This window comes from Sus scrofa, chromosome 6 (assembly GCF_000003025.6).
Source record: "Sus scrofa isolate TJ Tabasco breed Duroc chromosome 6, Sscrofa11.1, whole genome shotgun sequence".
Lineage (NCBI taxonomy): Eukaryota > Metazoa > Chordata > Mammalia > Artiodactyla > Suidae > Sus > Sus scrofa.
In genome coordinates, this window is record NC_010448.4 from 19,393,569 (window position 1) to 19,410,709 (window position 17,141).

General features: G+C 56.4%; 2 protein-coding genes across 5 annotated transcripts in view; one reads left to right on the forward strand and one right to left on the reverse strand.

The window, feature by feature from the left end:
* POLR2C (RNA polymerase II subunit C) lies at positions 1-7,551 on the forward strand. Its single transcript, XM_003355801.4, has 9 exons — positions 1-185; positions 369-418; positions 1,620-1,688; positions 1,839-1,891; positions 4,668-4,796; positions 5,259-5,310; positions 5,443-5,611; positions 5,770-5,844; positions 6,593-7,551. The coding sequence occupies exons 1-9, from the start codon at positions 100-102 to the stop codon at positions 6,735-6,737; spliced, it is 828 nt and encodes a 275-aa protein (XP_003355849.1). The 5' UTR covers positions 1-99; the 3' UTR covers positions 6,738-7,551.
* The window catches only part of DOK4 (docking protein 4), a 26,094-nt gene continuing 16,329 nt past the window's right edge, over positions 7,377-17,141 (reverse strand). For 2 of the 4 annotated variants that reach the window (XM_005655786.3, XM_003355800.4), the window contains 8 exons: positions 14,561-14,810; positions 11,094-11,201; positions 10,822-10,936; positions 10,448-10,567; positions 10,160-10,349; positions 9,376-9,514; positions 9,093-9,216; positions 7,377-8,979 (listed from right to left, as the gene is read on the reverse strand). In XM_005655786.3, the coding sequence (XP_005655843.1) occupies positions 8,861-8,979; positions 9,093-9,216; positions 9,376-9,514; positions 10,160-10,349; positions 10,448-10,567; positions 10,822-10,936; positions 11,094-11,201; positions 14,561-14,626 (981 nt within the window). In that variant the 5' untranslated portion in view covers positions 14,627-14,810 and the 3' untranslated portion in view covers positions 7,377-8,860. Of the gene's footprint in view, positions 8,980-9,092; positions 9,217-9,375; positions 9,515-10,159; positions 10,350-10,447; positions 10,568-10,821; positions 10,937-11,093; positions 11,202-14,560; positions 14,913-15,349; positions 16,276-17,141 lie in introns of those variants that run through there. The other 2 variants (XM_005655787.3, XM_013988524.2) reach the window with 2 other exon arrangements.

A 17,141-nucleotide genomic window follows, 5' to 3' on the forward strand; every position in this document is an offset into this window, starting at 1 on the left:
CTTCCGGTGGCGGCGTAGGCGCAGGCGCAGGCGCAGGCGCAGGCGCAGGGGCGCGAGCAGCAGAACCGACCCCCAAGGCCCCGCGAGCAGTCTGGCGCGATGCCGTATGCCAACCAGCCAACCGTGCGGATCACCGAGCTCACCGACGAGAATGTCAAGTTCATTATCGAGAATACGGACCTGGCGTAAGGGTGCTGAGGGAAGGGGCTGGCGGCTTCAGAGTGCCCGGGGCCTCGGCTCTGGAGGGGCGGGGGTCTGTCTTTCTTGAACTGGCCCCGGAGCCGGGGCTTTTGCTTTGGGAGCCGTGGGGCGCGGGGCCGGCTGTCGAGTCTGCGGTGCCCACGCGCCGCTTGGTTTTCATTCCTTAGGGTGGCGAATTCTATCCGGAGGGTCTTCATCGCTGAGGTGCCCATAATAGGTAAGCGGCCCTCGCCTCCTCGTGGTCAGGGCCACCAGTTCCCCCACCTCCCCATACCTTGGCGTTCCTGACTCCAGCCTTGTTTGGGGCCCAGGGTGGGGGCGCTGCGAAAACAGCAATGCTGGAGACTTGATCGGACCCCGTGCTCTTGCCCCAGGGCCACTGTGGCCCCTTCCCTGGCTCCCACGGGCCACTCAGTTCCACTCTTCGAGGTAAAGAGCACAGGTTCAGGAGTTTGCAGACTTGAGGTCGAATACTGTCTTTGTGAAACTTAGGCAAGTTATCAAACTGTGCTGCAATTTCCTCTTAACATTCGGACGCTAATAGTAGTTATCAGGGTGACGTCAAGGATTAAGTGGGGTAATCTCTATTAATTGCCTTGTATTTAGTGAGTGCTCAGTACCGGTAAATATCTTTTTATGAATCTGTTCCATCCACTGAGTTTACAGAGCTTATAAGTACCAGGCAGTGGTGCGAGGCACTGGGAATGCAATCAGTCTGGTCATTATACCATAAATTGTGATATGGGGTTCCCGTCGTGGTGCTGTGGAGACGATTCCGACTAGTAACCATGAGGTTGTGGGTTCGATCCCTGGCCTCCATCAGTGGGTCGGGGATCTGGCATTTCGGTGAGCTGTGGTGTAGGTCTCAGACAGGGCTCGGATCCTGAGTAGCTGTGACTGTGGCATAGGCTGGCAGCTGTAGCTCTGATTCAACCCCTAGCCTGGGAACTTCCATATGCTGCAGAGGTGGCCCTAAAAATCAGAGGGGGAGAAAAAGCACTATGGATCATAAGTCTGTGTTGTTTTTGTGAGATTTGTTTAACTTTGAGGTGTTCAAATAGTTTGTGTTCTTGGATTTGGTGATGGCATGAATGGTAGACTAGAGTGCTTCCCACAGAAATAGTCAACTCAGAGAAACACCTTTCTGTAGTAGTCTACAAGTCGCTGTTTTTCTGGGTGGTGTAGGGTACTCCCTGTATCAGATCCACCTGAGCATGTTGGCATGTGGTTCTTGTTAAAGTGTAGCTTCCTGGGCCCCCCTCTAGAGCTGCAGAATCAGTCTCTGGCAGCCTGGCCTTGGTGTCTGCAATGTGGTAAGCATTAGATAATTTTTAAATCTGAAGAACCACTGTTCTTAAGCCTTCAGGTGAATTTGGTGGCTAAACTGCATATCTGCTCTGCTTCCTTTATTTCTTTAGCAATTGACTGGGTTCAGATTGATGCCAATTCCTCAGTCCTTCACGACGAGTTCATTGCTCACAGGCTTGGTGAGTGCTGGGTTTGGGAAGTTAAAGGGCAGGGCAGTGGGGCTCTGCCGGTTTCAGGGGAGGAAGTCTCCTCACTCCCAAGGGGACTGCTGGCTTTTCCTTTGGCTTGGCCCCTTGACCTTGTTTAAACTGCTTCTCTCTGTCTTCCAGGATTAATCCCCCTCACTAGTGACGACATTGTGGACAAGCTGCAGTACTCCCGGGTATGCTGTGTGATTGCTTGGGAGGTCGGGGGTCAGGAATCGAGAGAAGCAGGGAACTCACGTTCTCAAAGGGATTTTTCCTGACACCTTGCTTGCAGCTTTTAGAAAGACAGTGTGGAGATGTTGTCCAGAGCCCAGGGCAGGCTATGTTCTTAAAATCTCATGGGGCCTCAGATTGACGAGGCTCCAGGGGCATCAAGGGGTTTTGAGAGCCCGCCACACAAGAGTGGATATACACCTGGATGCCCACTTATACACAACAGGTGGAGCTGTTCCTCCTCAGCGTCTGATCTGTTCACATTCTGCTTTCCACAGCATCTCTTCCCAGGGGCAGGGTCTTAGGAGGCCAAAGGGCGGCAGCAGAAGGTTAGTGGGTGTGGACAGGGAGCAGAGGGGGTGAGAACTGTCCCACAGAGGAGCACACGAGGGACTGGGGTGCTGATGTCTGCCAGCTTTATGCCTTACTCCTAGGTTTTGCTAATTAAACATGGCTCCCTTCCTCTAGAGCCCTGTTTCTGCTCCTGTGATGTGATAACAGGCTTAGAACTAGGGAGAGGGCAGGAAAGGATTAGGTTACCTGCATCTTTTCACCAGAGCTGCATTAGGTAACAGACTCTTCCTTCTTGATGGCAATTCTAGTATTCCCAGGGGTGTGGTTTTTTTTTTTTTTTTTTTTTTGGTGGCTAATTTTGTAAATTTATGGTTGTTTTTTTTTTTTTTTTTTTTTGTCTTTTTGCCTTTTCTAGGGCTGCTCCTGTGGAACATGGAGGTTCCCAGGCTAGGGGTCTAGTCAGAGCTGTAGCCGCTGGCCTACACCACAGCCACAGCAACACAGGATCCGAGCTGCGTCTGCGACCTACACCATAGCTCATGGCAACGCCGGATCCTTAACCCCCTGAGCAAGGCCAGGGATCAAACTTGCAACCTCATGGTTCCTAGTCGGATTCATTAACCACTGAGCCACGAGGGGATCTCCTATGTATTTTTAAATATTCAAACACACAGCAGAGTGTGAAGCAAATGTAACATAGTCATGCTCCCTCCAAAGCACTTGTCACATTTTTCACACCATTTTGTTGCTTCACATCTCCAGATTTTTGTTTTTAAGAAGTAGAGCATCACATGTACTGGTGGGGACATTTGTACAACCAATTGAAGAGCAATTTGTCAACATCTTATATAAAGATATGAATCCCCTTATGACCTACAAATTCCATTGAATTTCATTTTTTGTAGTATTACATTTACTGAACAAAGATGGTATGGGGTTTTTTTGTTTGTTTCTGAAAAGCTATAGAAAGGTTGAAGATAGACTACTTATTCTCTTTTCACCTATAATTTCCAGTTGTCAATATTTTGCTACTTGCTTTATTCTTCATATGTTATTTTTTCTCTTCTTCTGAGAGAATGTTGCAGATATCGTGACACTTTTCCCCTAATTACATCAACATTCATGTCCTAAAAATAAGGTATTTTCCTGTGTAGGCACACTGTCATCATGCCTAAGAAATTTAGCGTTGGAAGTTCCCTTGCGACAGCCTGACCAGTATCCATGAGGACACAGTTCCATCCCTGGCCTCGCTCAGTGGGTTAAGGATCTGGTGTTGCTGTGAGCTGTGGTGTAGGTCACTGACATGGATTCTGAGCTGCTGTGGCTGTGGTGTAAACCAGCAGCTGTAGCTCCACTTCAACCCCTAGCCTGGAAACTTCCGCCACGGGTGCGGCCCTAAAAAGCCAAAAAAAAGAGAAATCTAGCATTGATTTGTACTATCAATATACAGTCCAAATTCAGATTTTCCAAGTTATCCTCAAAATGTCCTAACTGGTTTTTGTCTGTGGGTCTGTGATCCAATCAAGATTGCATTTAGTTATTATACCTTTTTATTCTCTTGATCTCTCAGACTCCTTTTTTTATTATACTTTTTTTTTTTTTGAGATTGAATACTTTTAATTTCATATTCCTAAGAATGATGCAGTCTTGAGGGCCTAGGCTGTCTTCCTGCCTCAGCAGTGTGTGATTGCAAATTGACCAGGTGTGGGCCCTAGTTCTTCCTCATTGTCTTGAAAACAACAAAAAGTAGGTTGGATTTTCTTCACTGGTAGGAAGTGGGAAGGTTTGCTTGATTACATTCTAGTAACTCTTTTTGCCTGAGGTTAAATGGTAGCAGCTCGTCTCTAACACGGGAATGTTTAAGAATCAGTGTAAAGAATGGCACACTTGAAAGTTAATGAAGCTGAGTGATGGTTACATAGTGACAGTCTCTTAAGTCTTCTCTGCTTCTGTGAATGTATGAAAATTTCCATAAATTCATACATTACCTGTGACTTTTTTTTTAGAGAAGGTCTGTAGTCTGGAACTTAAAAGATAGATTTTTTCTTGTTCCCTGGATTATTTCCTTTTAAATGGTGATGGCTTTCCTAAGCCAGTCACTTAGCTTATGGGACACAGAGCTGTGCAGGATGAAAGCTGCCTCCTCTCTCAGTGCCTTGGTTCTAGAAGAAGAGTGCTCTGAGGGTAGGGTGAGATGTTAGTGCATCTCCTGGTGGTGGCCTGGTGTTGCGCGGGGGGTAGACACAGCTGTCTCTGAGCTGGGACGAGCCTGCCCTTGAGCAGCCCGAGAATGGCGTGTGGGATGGACACAGCCCACGGGAGCCTGGAGGCTGTGCTCTGCCCTCTCCCAGGGAAGGACCTTAAGGGACGGGGTGTTAGAAGCAGGGAGCCAGGCCGGGATTCGCCATCTCTCTAGACTCACTCCTGCCTCTCTTCCTGCCTCAGGACTGCACTTGTGAGGAGTTCTGCCCCGAGTGCTCGGTGGAGTTCACCCTCGATGTGCGGTGCAACGAAGACCAGACGCGTCACGTCACATCCCGAGACCTCATCTCCAACAGCCCCCGGGTCATTCCGGTCAGCGACATCCTCCCTGCCCAGGGCCTTTGCTCTTCTCTTGGCTCCGAGTGGACCAGACTCGGGTGGCTCCTTATAAAACACTGGCTTTCCCTGTGTGCCCTCTGCCTTAACCTCAGCCTGGTGCCTGGAAGTGCTGATTCTGGAGTCTTGCCAGGGTGGGCAGAGCCATTGTTGGTGCTCTGGGCCCCCTGTCTCCCAAGGACCCTTTGAAGGCTGTGGTACTGTTTTGTTTTTTGTCTTTTCTCTTTTTAGGGCTGCACCCGAGGCATGTTGAGGTTTCCAGTCCAGGGGTCGAATCGGAGCTGTAGCCGCTGGCCTACACCATAGCCACAGCAACGCGGGATCCGAGCTGCATCTGTGACCTGCACCGCAGCTCATGGCAGTGCCAAATCCCCAACCAGCAGAGGTGCATGGGGACATTGAGCAGCAGCTAATAATGCCTGTTTGGGTTCCCTGCAGGTGACATCCCGGAACCGAGATAATGACCCCAGTGACTACGTGGAGCAGGACGGTAAGGGGCCCAAGAGAGGCAGAGACCAGACCCAGCCTCTCGTGCTGCCTGGTCCTGCAGTGGCGGCGCGGGTCAAACTGCGGAGAACCAGGCCTCTGCTGGCCCTCGCCCACCTCTCCCCTCTCCCCGCAGACATCCTCATCGTCAAGCTGAGGAAGGGCCAGGAGCTGAGACTTCGCGCCTACGCCAAAAAGGGCTTTGGCAAGGAACACGCCAAGTGGAACCCCACTGCAGGGGTGGCTTTTGAATATGATCCCGACAATGCCCTGAGGCACACGGTGTACCCCAAGCCGGAGGAATGGTATGTTCCTGGTGGGAGTGAGGAGAGGCAGGCAGGTCAGGGTTGGGCGGGTGTGGAAGTGGCTCCTGGCGACTGAGGTGGGGCACCTCACCATGAGACCTGGGCACCCCGAAAGCGGCTGCGGCAGCAACCCTGTGCTGATCTATGTCTGACCTCAGGCCAAAGAGTGAGTACTCGGAGCTGGATGAGGATGAGTCACAGGCGCCCTACGACCCCAACGGCAAGCCAGAGAGGTGAGTCCCTGGCTTGGCACCTGAAGGTAGCGTGGTGCAGGCTCTTGAGTGCCGGAGGCCCCTTCGCTTCCTTCTCATTCCCGCCAGCTGAGGAGGGGCTGCTCACTGCTGAACCCCACTCTGTGTACATCCCAGGCAGTTTATCATCCCCCTCGCGGTCACCGTGAGAAAGGGGGGCCCTTCTGTTATTCAGACTGTCCCTATTCTGATTTTCCACACCCAAAGAAAGATCAGCCTAGGATCAAAAACCTATGGCCCTTGGGAGTTCTCTTGGGACACAGCAGGTTAAAGATCCAGCACTGCCATGACAGCGGCTTGGGTCACTGCTGTGGCGCAGGTTCAGTCCCTGGCCTGGGATCTTCCACATATGGTGGGGAGTGGCCCAAAACAAAATACTTAAGTCCCAAATCTGACCAAAGGCTTAGAGTAAAAAGTACGAAAATGCTGGAGCAGGTGACGCTGCTTCCTTGATCTTCTGGCTGCCCTCAGTGTGGAATATGTATAGCAAACACACGAGCTTTGAGAGGCTCACAGTATCCTTTCCAGGTAGCTATGGCCTCCCTGAGGCCCTGCAAAGTGCCCTGGGACCTCTGTTTGTAGGGGGTTAGAGGGAGGCAGTCCAGGGGCTGGAGTTCGTCTGGGGGAAAGGAGTCAGGACTCAGAAGGGAGGGAAGGGGTGGGCCTGTGGCCAGGGTGGGGGCGGCCAGGCTGCCTCACGGAGGCCTCTGACCGGACTCTCGCCTCTCAGGTTTTACTACAACGTGGAATCTTGTGGCTCTCTGCGCCCTGAAACCATTGTCCTCTCAGCACTTTCTGGATTAAAGAAGAAACTGAGTGACTTACAGACCCAATTAAGCCATGAGATCCAGAGTGACGTCCTGACCATAAACTAGCCGCAGCTCACCTGTCTCAGCAGAAACAGCTCTTGAATTTCAGGCCTCTCCTGAGACTTTTGCTCCTGGGGACTGGACAGCTGTTGCTCAAGCTTCCTGGCACACCTGCAGTACTGGCTAGAAAGGTAGCGGTGGGGGAGGGCAGGCCATCCCAGGCTGGCACCGTCGCAGGTTGCCGGGGGTGCCACTGCTGTCGGAGGCGGAAAAGTCTCCTACATCCATTGAGCATCCGTGGCCCTGCCTGCTGATGGGCAGTGGTGCTCTCCACAACGCCGGATGTGCCTCCAGGGGCCCTGGCGTCCCCCGGTTGAGAACCACTGAGCTGGACTCTCCTTTTCTGATCAGTTCAGTGCTTTAGTTTGAATCCTTCCTGTCCACAAATTGGGATTTCGCTCTTGTACCTCAGGCTTCTGTGTTAGGATTGACTCTAGAATTCTTTCTCAGGCCGCCTGCAGGTCCTTCCAGTCCCGGCCCTGACCCGCGTACTGGCACTTCTCTCATATTCCCAGGAGTCCCTAACTTGAGACCCTTTGAGAACACTGTTAGACCCAGGCTGTCCCCCTCTCCCCATCAGTTATGAACTTAACAACAGTGGCCCATTTATTTGTCAGGAGGGCAGGGGACTTAAGGAAAGGTTGGCCTTGCCCCTGGCTCAGCCTTAGAGGTAGGAACATACCCAAAGCAGTTAATTAGGCAGCCTGGCCAGAGAAGCCTGGAGAAAATCAGAGACCTAGTACAGAAAGGAAGGGATGTGTATGAGTTGTCTTTTAAAAGTTTTTATTTTTGGCAATAAAGAGCACAACGTCATCTCCTTCATGCGTCATCGTGCCACTACCTGTGAGCCAGTCAGCTCCGCCTCCCTCTCCGTGGCCTCGGGGCTCCCTTCAGGCTAGCTTACTCCTCTGGGTGGTGGGTCCCTGGGTCAGGTCCAAAGCTGAGCTGGCTGTGGCCACCTCCCTGGCTCCAGGGTTCTGGCGGAGGGGGCCTTTTGCTTTATCCTCCTCCTGCCACGACTTGAACAGTGGTTATTTACAAGGTCTATTCTCACAAATCAGAGTCCTAAAATATTAAAAACAAAAAACTCAACACACACGCAACCGCAGGTTTGATGTGAGTAGAAAGATAGCCCTTCTGCACGGTAGTCAATAAATACCAGCACTAGAAAATCAATTGCTTTAATTGCATTTCAGCAGGGAGCCTCAGCACCATGTGGGGAGGAGGAAGTGGGAAGGTCTTGGTTTCTGAGTACTTCTGGCTGGCCGGGAGCCAGACGGGCAGAGGGGCTCCCCCTGCAGGGGCCCTGCCCACCCCAGTCAGTGAGAGGGCTGCGGGGTGCTCCCTCAGCAGTCCTCCTGCAGCTTGGCCTTCCCTGCTGGCCTGGCCCGGGGGCAGGGACACGCTCGGGTCCGGCCATCCTCCCCCGGCTGAGGTAACCAGCACCCCCAACCCCAGGGTGTCTTCTCAGCCTACTAAGCAGGAAGAAGCCTGGGCAGAAACCATTTTAAACCAGATTTTCACCTGAGGTGTCAACGAGATGTCACCTCTGCTTAAAACTCCAAGTGCAAGGCTGCCAAGTGGCACAATGTATGTTCGGATCCTTCCTGTGCCACTCTGTGGGCCCAGAGGGACTAAGAAGCCGCGTGCTGTCTCCACCCTGGCCTGCTTGGGAGAAGCCAGCAGCCAGAGCACCAGCCGGGAGTGCGGCTTGGCTGCCTCCTCTAGCCCTGGCAGCTCAGGAGGGCTGGTACCTTGGGGGACAGGAAATAGCTGTTCACATTGAAAAACAGCCTTGACTGGGGTTTGGTCATGGGCTTAAAAAATGTATGTGGTGGCAGGGAGGGACAGAGAGGGGAAATCTTATTAATATAGAATATGTCATAAGCCATATATATTAAAATCATTAACAGTATACAGTCCTGTGGTAGCTCCAGCCCCTCACACATGCTCAGGTGGCGTGGCCAGCCCTTTGCCTTGGTCCAGTCTCACCCTTGGGGACAAAGAAGGGACAGCTTGCTTCCTTCCTTCAGGCTCTTGGCCAACAGCCCCTCCAGGCGTCCACAATACGCGGTAAGTGGCCCCGCAGCAGGGGGCCCCAGCAGTCATCCGTGCGCGCCGCTCTGCGGTCACTGGGATGGGGTCTTGGCCTCGCTGCTGTCCCCCTGGCTGGGCTTTGGCTTGAGCAGGATGAATCTGTTGAGGAGGTCCGTTTCTGAGCTGGCCTGGGCTGCCCCATACGCTTCACCTATGGACACAGGGTAGGTTGAAGACGTGATCCCAGGACAGAAGGCCCTGCGGACCCGCCCTGTCCTCCGCAGAGCCTCTGGCCGGTGGGTGTGGGGCACAGCAGTGACTCACCGGCATAGCTGGAGGCCTCGGCGATGTTCTGGGAACCCGTGATGTGGTGCCAGTAGGCACTGCGGGGCAGCATGGTAGTGGGCGTGCAGGGGTATGAGTAATGTTCAGTGCCCTTGTTGAGCAGCTGTGGGGCAGAGAAGGGGCAGTGGCTAAGCCAGAGCAGGCGGCCCAAGACCCTGCCTGCCTCCTCCACACACCTGATGGGTGGGGGCTGCTGGCATGCTCTGCCGCCAGCCTGCCCGCCCACCAGCTCCCCCTTCCCGTGCTGAGCACACCACCTCACCCTCACGTTCTTTTCCATCTCCAGCAGGACCCGCTTGTGCTGCTCGGCAATGGCCAGGGTGGCACTGTGGACCCGCTGGTAAATCTGTTCTCCCTCCTGCGTCTGGAAGGTGTAGAGCCCTTCCCCAGCGTCACACATCCTAGGGACACAAGTAGCACAGAAGGCGAGGTGGTGGGGACTTCCCCGTATGTGTGCAGACGCCCAGTCAGGCTCTTCTGCGCCCCAGGCCCCGGTGGGAACAGGCAGGGCTGTCATCTGAGGATCTGACCCCCCAGCTCAAATGTGCTGAATGTTTTCTGTGTGCCAGGTGGTAGTCTAAATGCTTTACTAGAATTAATCCACTTCGACCATTTTACAGATGAGGAAACGGAGGCATTCAGAGGGTAAGTAACAACCAGAGTGACCCAGAGAATTACACAGAATTTCAGTCCAGGCAGGCTGGCTTGAGAGGTCACGCTATACCCAACCCTTAACCATACTTGACCCAGCCTAGGAGGGAGGACCTGCTATGCCCTATGTGACAGATGAGGAAATTGAGACTCAGATCCACTGTCCCAGAGCTAGTCAATGCCAATGCCGGCATCGGACCGGAACCCGAGCAGCCTGACCTGCTAAACAGCTTCACTTGACCTCCATCCCTTCACTTGGAAAACGGGGATATTCTGTTTCCTCTCAGCACGCTATGCTGATAAATACCTTAAGCTTCCAATACAGGGCCCAACACAAGTGGATGGCAGCCACTGTCAGAGCCATGGTTTGATGGCGGGGAGGCAGAGAGTCCTACCGGCCAGCCTCGAAGGTAAAGCGTGTGGCATCCCGGCCGTAGCGGCGCAGTGAGCAGAGGGGCCACGAGACGAGCTTCACGCGGGGGTTGTGTATGTCCCAGAGGTAGATGTTCTCGTGGGTGATCTGCAGCTTGCACTCGCCATACACGTCCAGGTTGGGGCAGGGCAGCAGGAAGACGTTGAAGCGGTCTGGATGGGAGTGGCCGAGTGGGCCTGGAGCTTTCTCAGGGGAGGCCTCTCCCCGGCCTCTCCCCACCCCCCAACCCCACGCCAGCGCCAGGCCTCACCTGTCTGCTCACACTGCACTCCCGGGGCCAGGAGGTCCGGCTCTCCCAGACTGATGTCGTTGAGCCTCGATCCCAGACACTCCACCGAGAGTGTCTTGTACCACTCCTCTGCCTCCAGCTCTGGAGAACATGGGATCTCAACACGGGCCAGCTCAGGGCCCCGCCGCTCCCACCCCATGTGGTTCGGCTGGAGTTCTCCCGCCGTGTAAGGCAGCGGGCAAGGCCAGGGGATTCTGCGTGTCTGCCCACCTCGGTCTGGGGCCTGCTCCAATGGCGCCCTCCACCCCACGCGTCACACCCGCAGGGCTAGCCCTGCTCTGCCTCCTACCAACTGGCCCTTGACCAGCCCCCAGCCTGCAGCCCCAATCCCTCACCTGAGTCGCAGGTGAAGGTACGTGCCGAGTCATCAGTGAATATGATGGCCACCGCCTGTCTCTTGGTCTCCTTGGGGAGCCGTGTGACACACTTGACATTGCTGATCTCCGTCACCTGGGACAGCATCCATAAGGGACTCAGCCAGGCTGGAGAGCCTCCCGCTATATCCCCCACAGCTCTGCCACCCCCAGGAGGGTCCCCTTGGCTCTCAGGACTCTAAACAAATTGTCGCTGCTTACAGGTTGGGGGAGCTAGGGCCCAGGCCCCTAACCTTGGGGCAGCCTCGGAGGCACACTGACTTCTCATCTGGATACTTCTCCAGCCGCTGGGGCCCCTTGCTGGAGGATTTCCGGAACACCAGCCAGCACCTCCGATAGATCTGTGGGGCAAGATGGCAGGGGGATCAGACCCCGGACCACTCCCACCCAGCCCAAGTGGCCCTGCAGTTACCCCTGCCTACCACTGGGGGCAGTAGCGCACAGCCTTCCAGGGAGCCGGGCCCAGAAGACTGGGGAGCAGGGACACCAGCCAGGCAAGGAGGCCCCTCCCCAGATTGAACAGGTAGTCATTTCTTGGCTCGTTCTGAAAGCCTGTTCCATAAAGGGCGCTCCTGAGTTACTGTTTACTATGAGCTCGACTCGGCTCAATATAAGCAGCTAGCATTTATCAAGTGCTTCCTATTTGTACTTTTTGTTAACACTCTCTGCAGTTAATCTCAGGGTCACTATTGATGTCGGTTCTATTATTATCTCCACTTTATAGACCGGGGAACTGAGGCACCCAAAAGTTGAGTAACAGCTAATGAATGGTAGAGCTGCTATTTAAAACAGGCTGCCTAGATCCAGGGCTGTCCTAGGAGCCCATGTGCTAAGGTTCTGCCCAGGGCTCCAGGAGCACCCATGACACAGGCAGTGTCCTGGGGACAGGGTTTAGGCCCTCGCCTGCTCCCAGCCTGCATGTCACTGCAGCCCTTATTCTTGCAGCTGGAGGCAGGCTCTTGATGTGGGAGACACCCCCTCTTGTCTCTAGGACCTTTCGCTCACCCTCTTCATTCTCTGACCAACCCTGGAGTTGAGGGAACCAGGGGAAGGCCCCTTGTTCCAGCTGGGAAACCAGAGGCTCTCAGAGGTGAAGGAGCAGAACCAAGAACCTGGGGTTATCCCAAAGCATGGTGCCTTGCCCCAACCATTGCCAGTGACCCTGTGCCTAAATCTGCCTAAATTCTCTATAGCTCAGGAGTCTATCTGAGGAGTAAGGAGCCAGGGAGCAGGGAGCCAACTGCTCTCCAAGGCTACAGGGGCAAGCTGGCTCCTCAGACCCCCTCAGAGGCGGCCCGAGCCACCTGCCTGGGCTGCTGATTTCCTCCTAGCACAGCCCCCACAGCCCCCTCCCTCCCACCTCAGGCTCTCTCCCAGCCCAAAGCCTGGCTGGGGTGTGCCTGCTCTTTCGGCAGGCATTCCAGAGGCCTGGCCCAGCCATTCCCTAGGAATCGCCACGCTCCTCTCCCTGGCAAACGGCAGGGAGACTGAGGTGGGGCCCAGAGCAGAGGATGTGAAGGGGCCTCCGGGCCAAGCCCCCTCCCCTGCCCTGTACCCCTGATGGCTCAGGCAGGGTCCCAGGGTATGGTTAGCCCAGGCAGTCCCCATCTTAAGAAGCTACTCACAACCAGGCTATTTCTGGCTCCTGAGACTCTAGAAGCCATGTCTGTCCCCGTCGCTGTGACCCTGGCTCAGCCCCTGGCCTATCCACTTAAACCCCAGCAGACCTCAGCTTCCAGCTGAGGCGCTCCTTTAGGGCAGAAACTGCATTTTATTCTCAGAATCCTCACATCGCAGTAGCCTCGCTGACAGCTCTGCCGAACAAGTGAATGATCATGCGAAGGGACCGTGAATGAACGGCCCAATGAATGAATGCATGCCCTGGCAGCCTGGGCTCTGTGCAGCCTGCAGCGGCAGGAGGCCTGGGGGCCTGAGCACTCTGGTTGCCTGGTTACAGGATGGATGGATACACACACACACACACACACACACACACACACACACACACACACAGCCCCAGGGAGCCACTGTGCTCAAGAGCCCTCCTTCCCCACTTCTCCCAGGTCTTTGATCAGCGCTTCAGAAACACTCTGGCACAGCTCTGCCGGGAGGAAAGCCCTGGCAGGTAGGAGTCTGCTCCCTGTCGCCTTCTGCCCTTCCCCCTCACCTCTGTGTGCAGAGACAAGAATGGCTGGGTGGCCACAGCCCCTCACAGCAGGTCTGCAGTGAATTCCCCGAGTGGGGGGCCACTCCAGACTGGGCCTGGCCATGCTCTAGCTCCCCAACGCCCCCCTGGCTGTGCCCAGGTCTCCCGAGGAATGGGCCTGGTTCTGAGACCAAGTGGCGGCCCCAAGTGGCCTGCCTTCCTGGAAAGCTCTGCTCTGGACAGGGCCTCAGACCAGCTGGCCCCTGAGGACCTGATAAGTCTGGGCCCTCAGGAAGGAGGAGCCACACTAGCAGCCAGGCCCCCGTCCCCTGGCCTCCCATCTCAGCCTTAGCTTTTCTCCTTCTTCGGTGCTCCTAGTGGGCACCCCCTGTCTCGGGGCAAGAGCAAAGTGGCAGATGACCACCAGGGCCCAGGCTGGGATACAATCCACATCCAGGTAAGACCCCAAACATGCCCACCAGCTCAACTGCTGCCTGAGATGGGGGACGGAAGAGCCCTTCTCTAGGACCCTGGAGGTGGGGGCCACAGGAGGACAAGGAGGGGTGAGAACCACCCTGCTCCAAGGCCAGTCTGGCTCTACCTGGTCCACCCAGCCAGGGAAGCCCAGTATCAGGGCCCTGCTCCTCCCCGACTCCACTCAGATGAGCCAGGGCGCCTGGAGCAGTCAGACCCCACCCCCACCCCATCGAGGCCGTGGGGGAGGGGAAGAAGGGCAGGGCAGGGCACCCAGACTTGGGCAGCCTCAGTCCCGGGGGTTTCCTTCCTACTAGGAAGACCCCTCACTGGAGGAGGGAGGAGCATCAGGGAACAGAGGCAGCTCTTGGGACAATCTCACCAAGATCATTAAGTTGCTCCCTGGGGCCCCTGCTCATGCCTTTTTGGGGGGGGTTTCACCAGCAGGGGGTGGGAAAGGGTGCACACCCCGCAGAGATGTGCCTGAGGCCTCATCTCCAAGCCTCCTGCCACCTTCGACATGTGGAGGAAAGCAGCCTGTCCCAACACCACGGCCACGCTGCCCAGGTTCTCATTCACAAACCGCAGACACGCCAGCTTCCGCGCTCCTCACCCCACTGCCCTCCCCCCACAACCAACTGCTCTCCTTGAACACTTCCCCGGTACAAACAACACCCAAAAGTCAAGAAATGCCCCATGCAGAAGGCAGTGGGTAGCTGGGGAGATGAGGCCGGGAGGGGGGGGTGGAGAAACGGCGGTGATGGCAGGGGAAGTGAGGAGCTGGACTCAGCTGGGACACAGCCTGGCATTTCCAGTCGCTGCCCTGGCGACAACTTCAACAATAGCAGGGGAGCCGCCTGCCCATCGGCTGCCACCGCTGGCCCAGCCGCTGGGATGCCAGCCAGCCCGGCTCAGGCGGGGGCTGCAGCAGGCAGAGCCGGGCCCAGGCACATGCCAGGCGGCCCGCCGGCCAGCAGCCTCGAGACCAGCAGTGCACGATGCCCGGCCACAGGCGGGTAGCTGCGCACCCCGACGCGCCGGGCGCCCGTCCCTCGGCAGGGTCCCTTGGAGGTGGCTCACCCCGAGCTTCCTGCTCTTCATCTTCACGTAGCCTTGCTTGACGATGTCATTGAAATTGGTCGCCATGGTTTCCCCACCGGCTCTGGGGCTCCGGCCGGCGGAGGGGCGGGGAGGGGAGGGACGCCCAGGTGGCCTCGGGCTCGGCGCCTCTGATCACCTGCTCGCGCCAGTCCGTCGGGGCTGCCGCACGGGCTGCTCCTCACCTCGCCCGCCTCAGCATTGTTCTAGCAGCTCCTTCGCCCCGCGCCTGCTGGAAATAAAAATGACAGGGAGATTAGACAGTGACATCTTTCTCTTCCCCGGCTGTCTCGCTCTTTTTTCCTTCCTCTTCCCACACTCCTCCCTCCCTCCCTCCGCCCGCCCTTCTTCCTTCCCTTCCCTCCCCACCCCAGGATGGCAGAACCATTCAGGAAAACCGAGGTGGAGGCAGCGAGGAGGAAAATGGTCCAGCCCAGTCCCCTCCCTCACGGCTGGGGCTGGCGGTTAACCCCTTCCTGGGAGGACTGGCTCTGGCTCCGGCCGTGGAGGTGGGGGGCAGAGGAAGGGAGGTGGCCAGGGAGCTGCGGTGGGGCCCTGCCTCCTGTTACAACTTTGGGATAGACTCAGAGCCAGCCCCCTCCCAGGCACAGGAGCCTCCATGTAGGAAAGCCTTCCCGGAGATGAGGGCTCCCGGGAGATGGCACAATTCCGGGGACCCTCATGCTCCCCACTCCCCGAGGTTAAAGACAATCCGCCTTGTGAGGCTCAGCACAGCCGGAGGAGTCCCTCTGCCCCCAGCCCCTCCACTACCTGGTTCTCCAGCCCAGGCGAGAGGCTGAGAATCAGCCCACTCCAAGCCCTGGAACTCCTGCAGCTCCCCTGGGTGCCGCTTCCTGGGTGGGAGGGCAGAGTCCAGTGGGGCGGGCCTCCGGATAAGCCTGAGGAATGTGCTGGGCAGACTGGAGGTGGCCACTGTGGGAGCAGACGCCTGGCCCTGGCGCTGGGAAGGCAGGGCTGGTCTGTGAGGGCGGGGTCTGGCCAGGACTCACGGTGGCCGGTGTCCTGAGCACGCACGGGCCGGGGTTAATCACATGGAGAACTAGAAAGCACGTGGGCCTGGGGCAGAGGACACAGACAGCCCTCACCACCGAGGGGCGCCAAGGGAAGTCAACGTGGAATGGGTGCCCTCAGGGGCTCTGGGAATCAGGCAGGTCAGCCGATAACAAAGACTGGGGGGGGGGTTTGTCTCAGTGATGACCCAGTCCCATGTCCATTTTACAGATGCGGGGGTGGGGGGGAACTGCCCAGAGAAGATAAGAGACATGGCTAAGGTCACACAGCAAGGCCAGGGCTTAGCCAGGGACGAATGAGTATTTCGGGGGGCGAGTGATAGATGTGGCCGAGGGAATGCCCTGCCACTTGGCTCTGGCTGCCTGCCATCACTTAAGCTTTCTCTGCCTTCTAGGCTCAAGGACAGGGTTGTGCCAGCAACATGGCCCCCTGTGTCTCCAGAACTGCTGGGTGGGATTGGAGCAGCATTTCTGGCGTCAGTTTGTGCCGCCAGGACAGGGCCCTGGGGTGGCCAGGCTGCTGGAGCTGCCAGCCGTTTGGCATTAATTAATCTCCTGGAGGCCTGTCTGTTGAGCCCCTAACAAGGAACAGGTGTGTCTACCCCAGTGCCCACATGCAACAGGCAGAGGGACAGAGACGGGAAGGTTCCCTGCACCGCCCTGGACCCCCAGAGCCTCTTCCGCAGCCCTTGACAGCCTCCCCACCCACCCACTCCCTCTGTGCCAACCCCCTGGGGTCCAAGACCCTTCCACACCCAAGCGGTCTGCCTTCTTCTTACAAGGTCTGGTGTGGGAGCCCCTCCCTGGCACCAAGCCCCAACAGCCTGGCCACCCCAGCTCTGTCTCCACCGCCTGCCCTGGGGCACCCTGCCCCCACACCAAGGACCAGCTCTGTCAAATTCCCCTCCAAGATGGTCCAAAGCATGGAAGGCCCCTTTCAGAACATGCCTACTAGCTAAACATGGGGCCCCTGGGTTCATCCAAGGCAGCCCAGGATGTAGTCCCAGCGGAAAGGTAAATCTCAGGGGCAGGTGGTCCCGGGCAAGCCGCTTCATTTCTCAGTACCTCAATTTCCCCATCACTTAAGAAGAGAGGATAAATTCACCTATTTTAAATGAGGAAATGAATCCATGAGGCACCTGCCTGCCCCCATTGGACCCAGAGCTCCTGCCTTGAAAACCCCAAGGGCTGTTTTGATTTCGAGAGCTGCTGCCCAGCCACGGGCCGTGAAATCACCCTAACCCAGCCTTCCACCTGCTCAGTGCAGACCTGTCCTTCCTGGCTCCCTTTGGGTAACTGCAGCCACCAAGCTCTCAGGGGCACCCCTGCCGTATCTGTCCAGAGGCCCACACCCTACCCCATACTCCAGACTCTTGAAGTAAAGTCACAGAAATTAACCGGTGGGAAGAGCAACCTTCCAGGGGAAGCTGGGTGGCAAAGGGCCTGGCAGCTCACTCTGGCCTGGAGTCACAGGTCATGCTGACCTTACTCTGTCCCTAATGAACATGTGAGAGCAAGACCCGGTCTGGGGC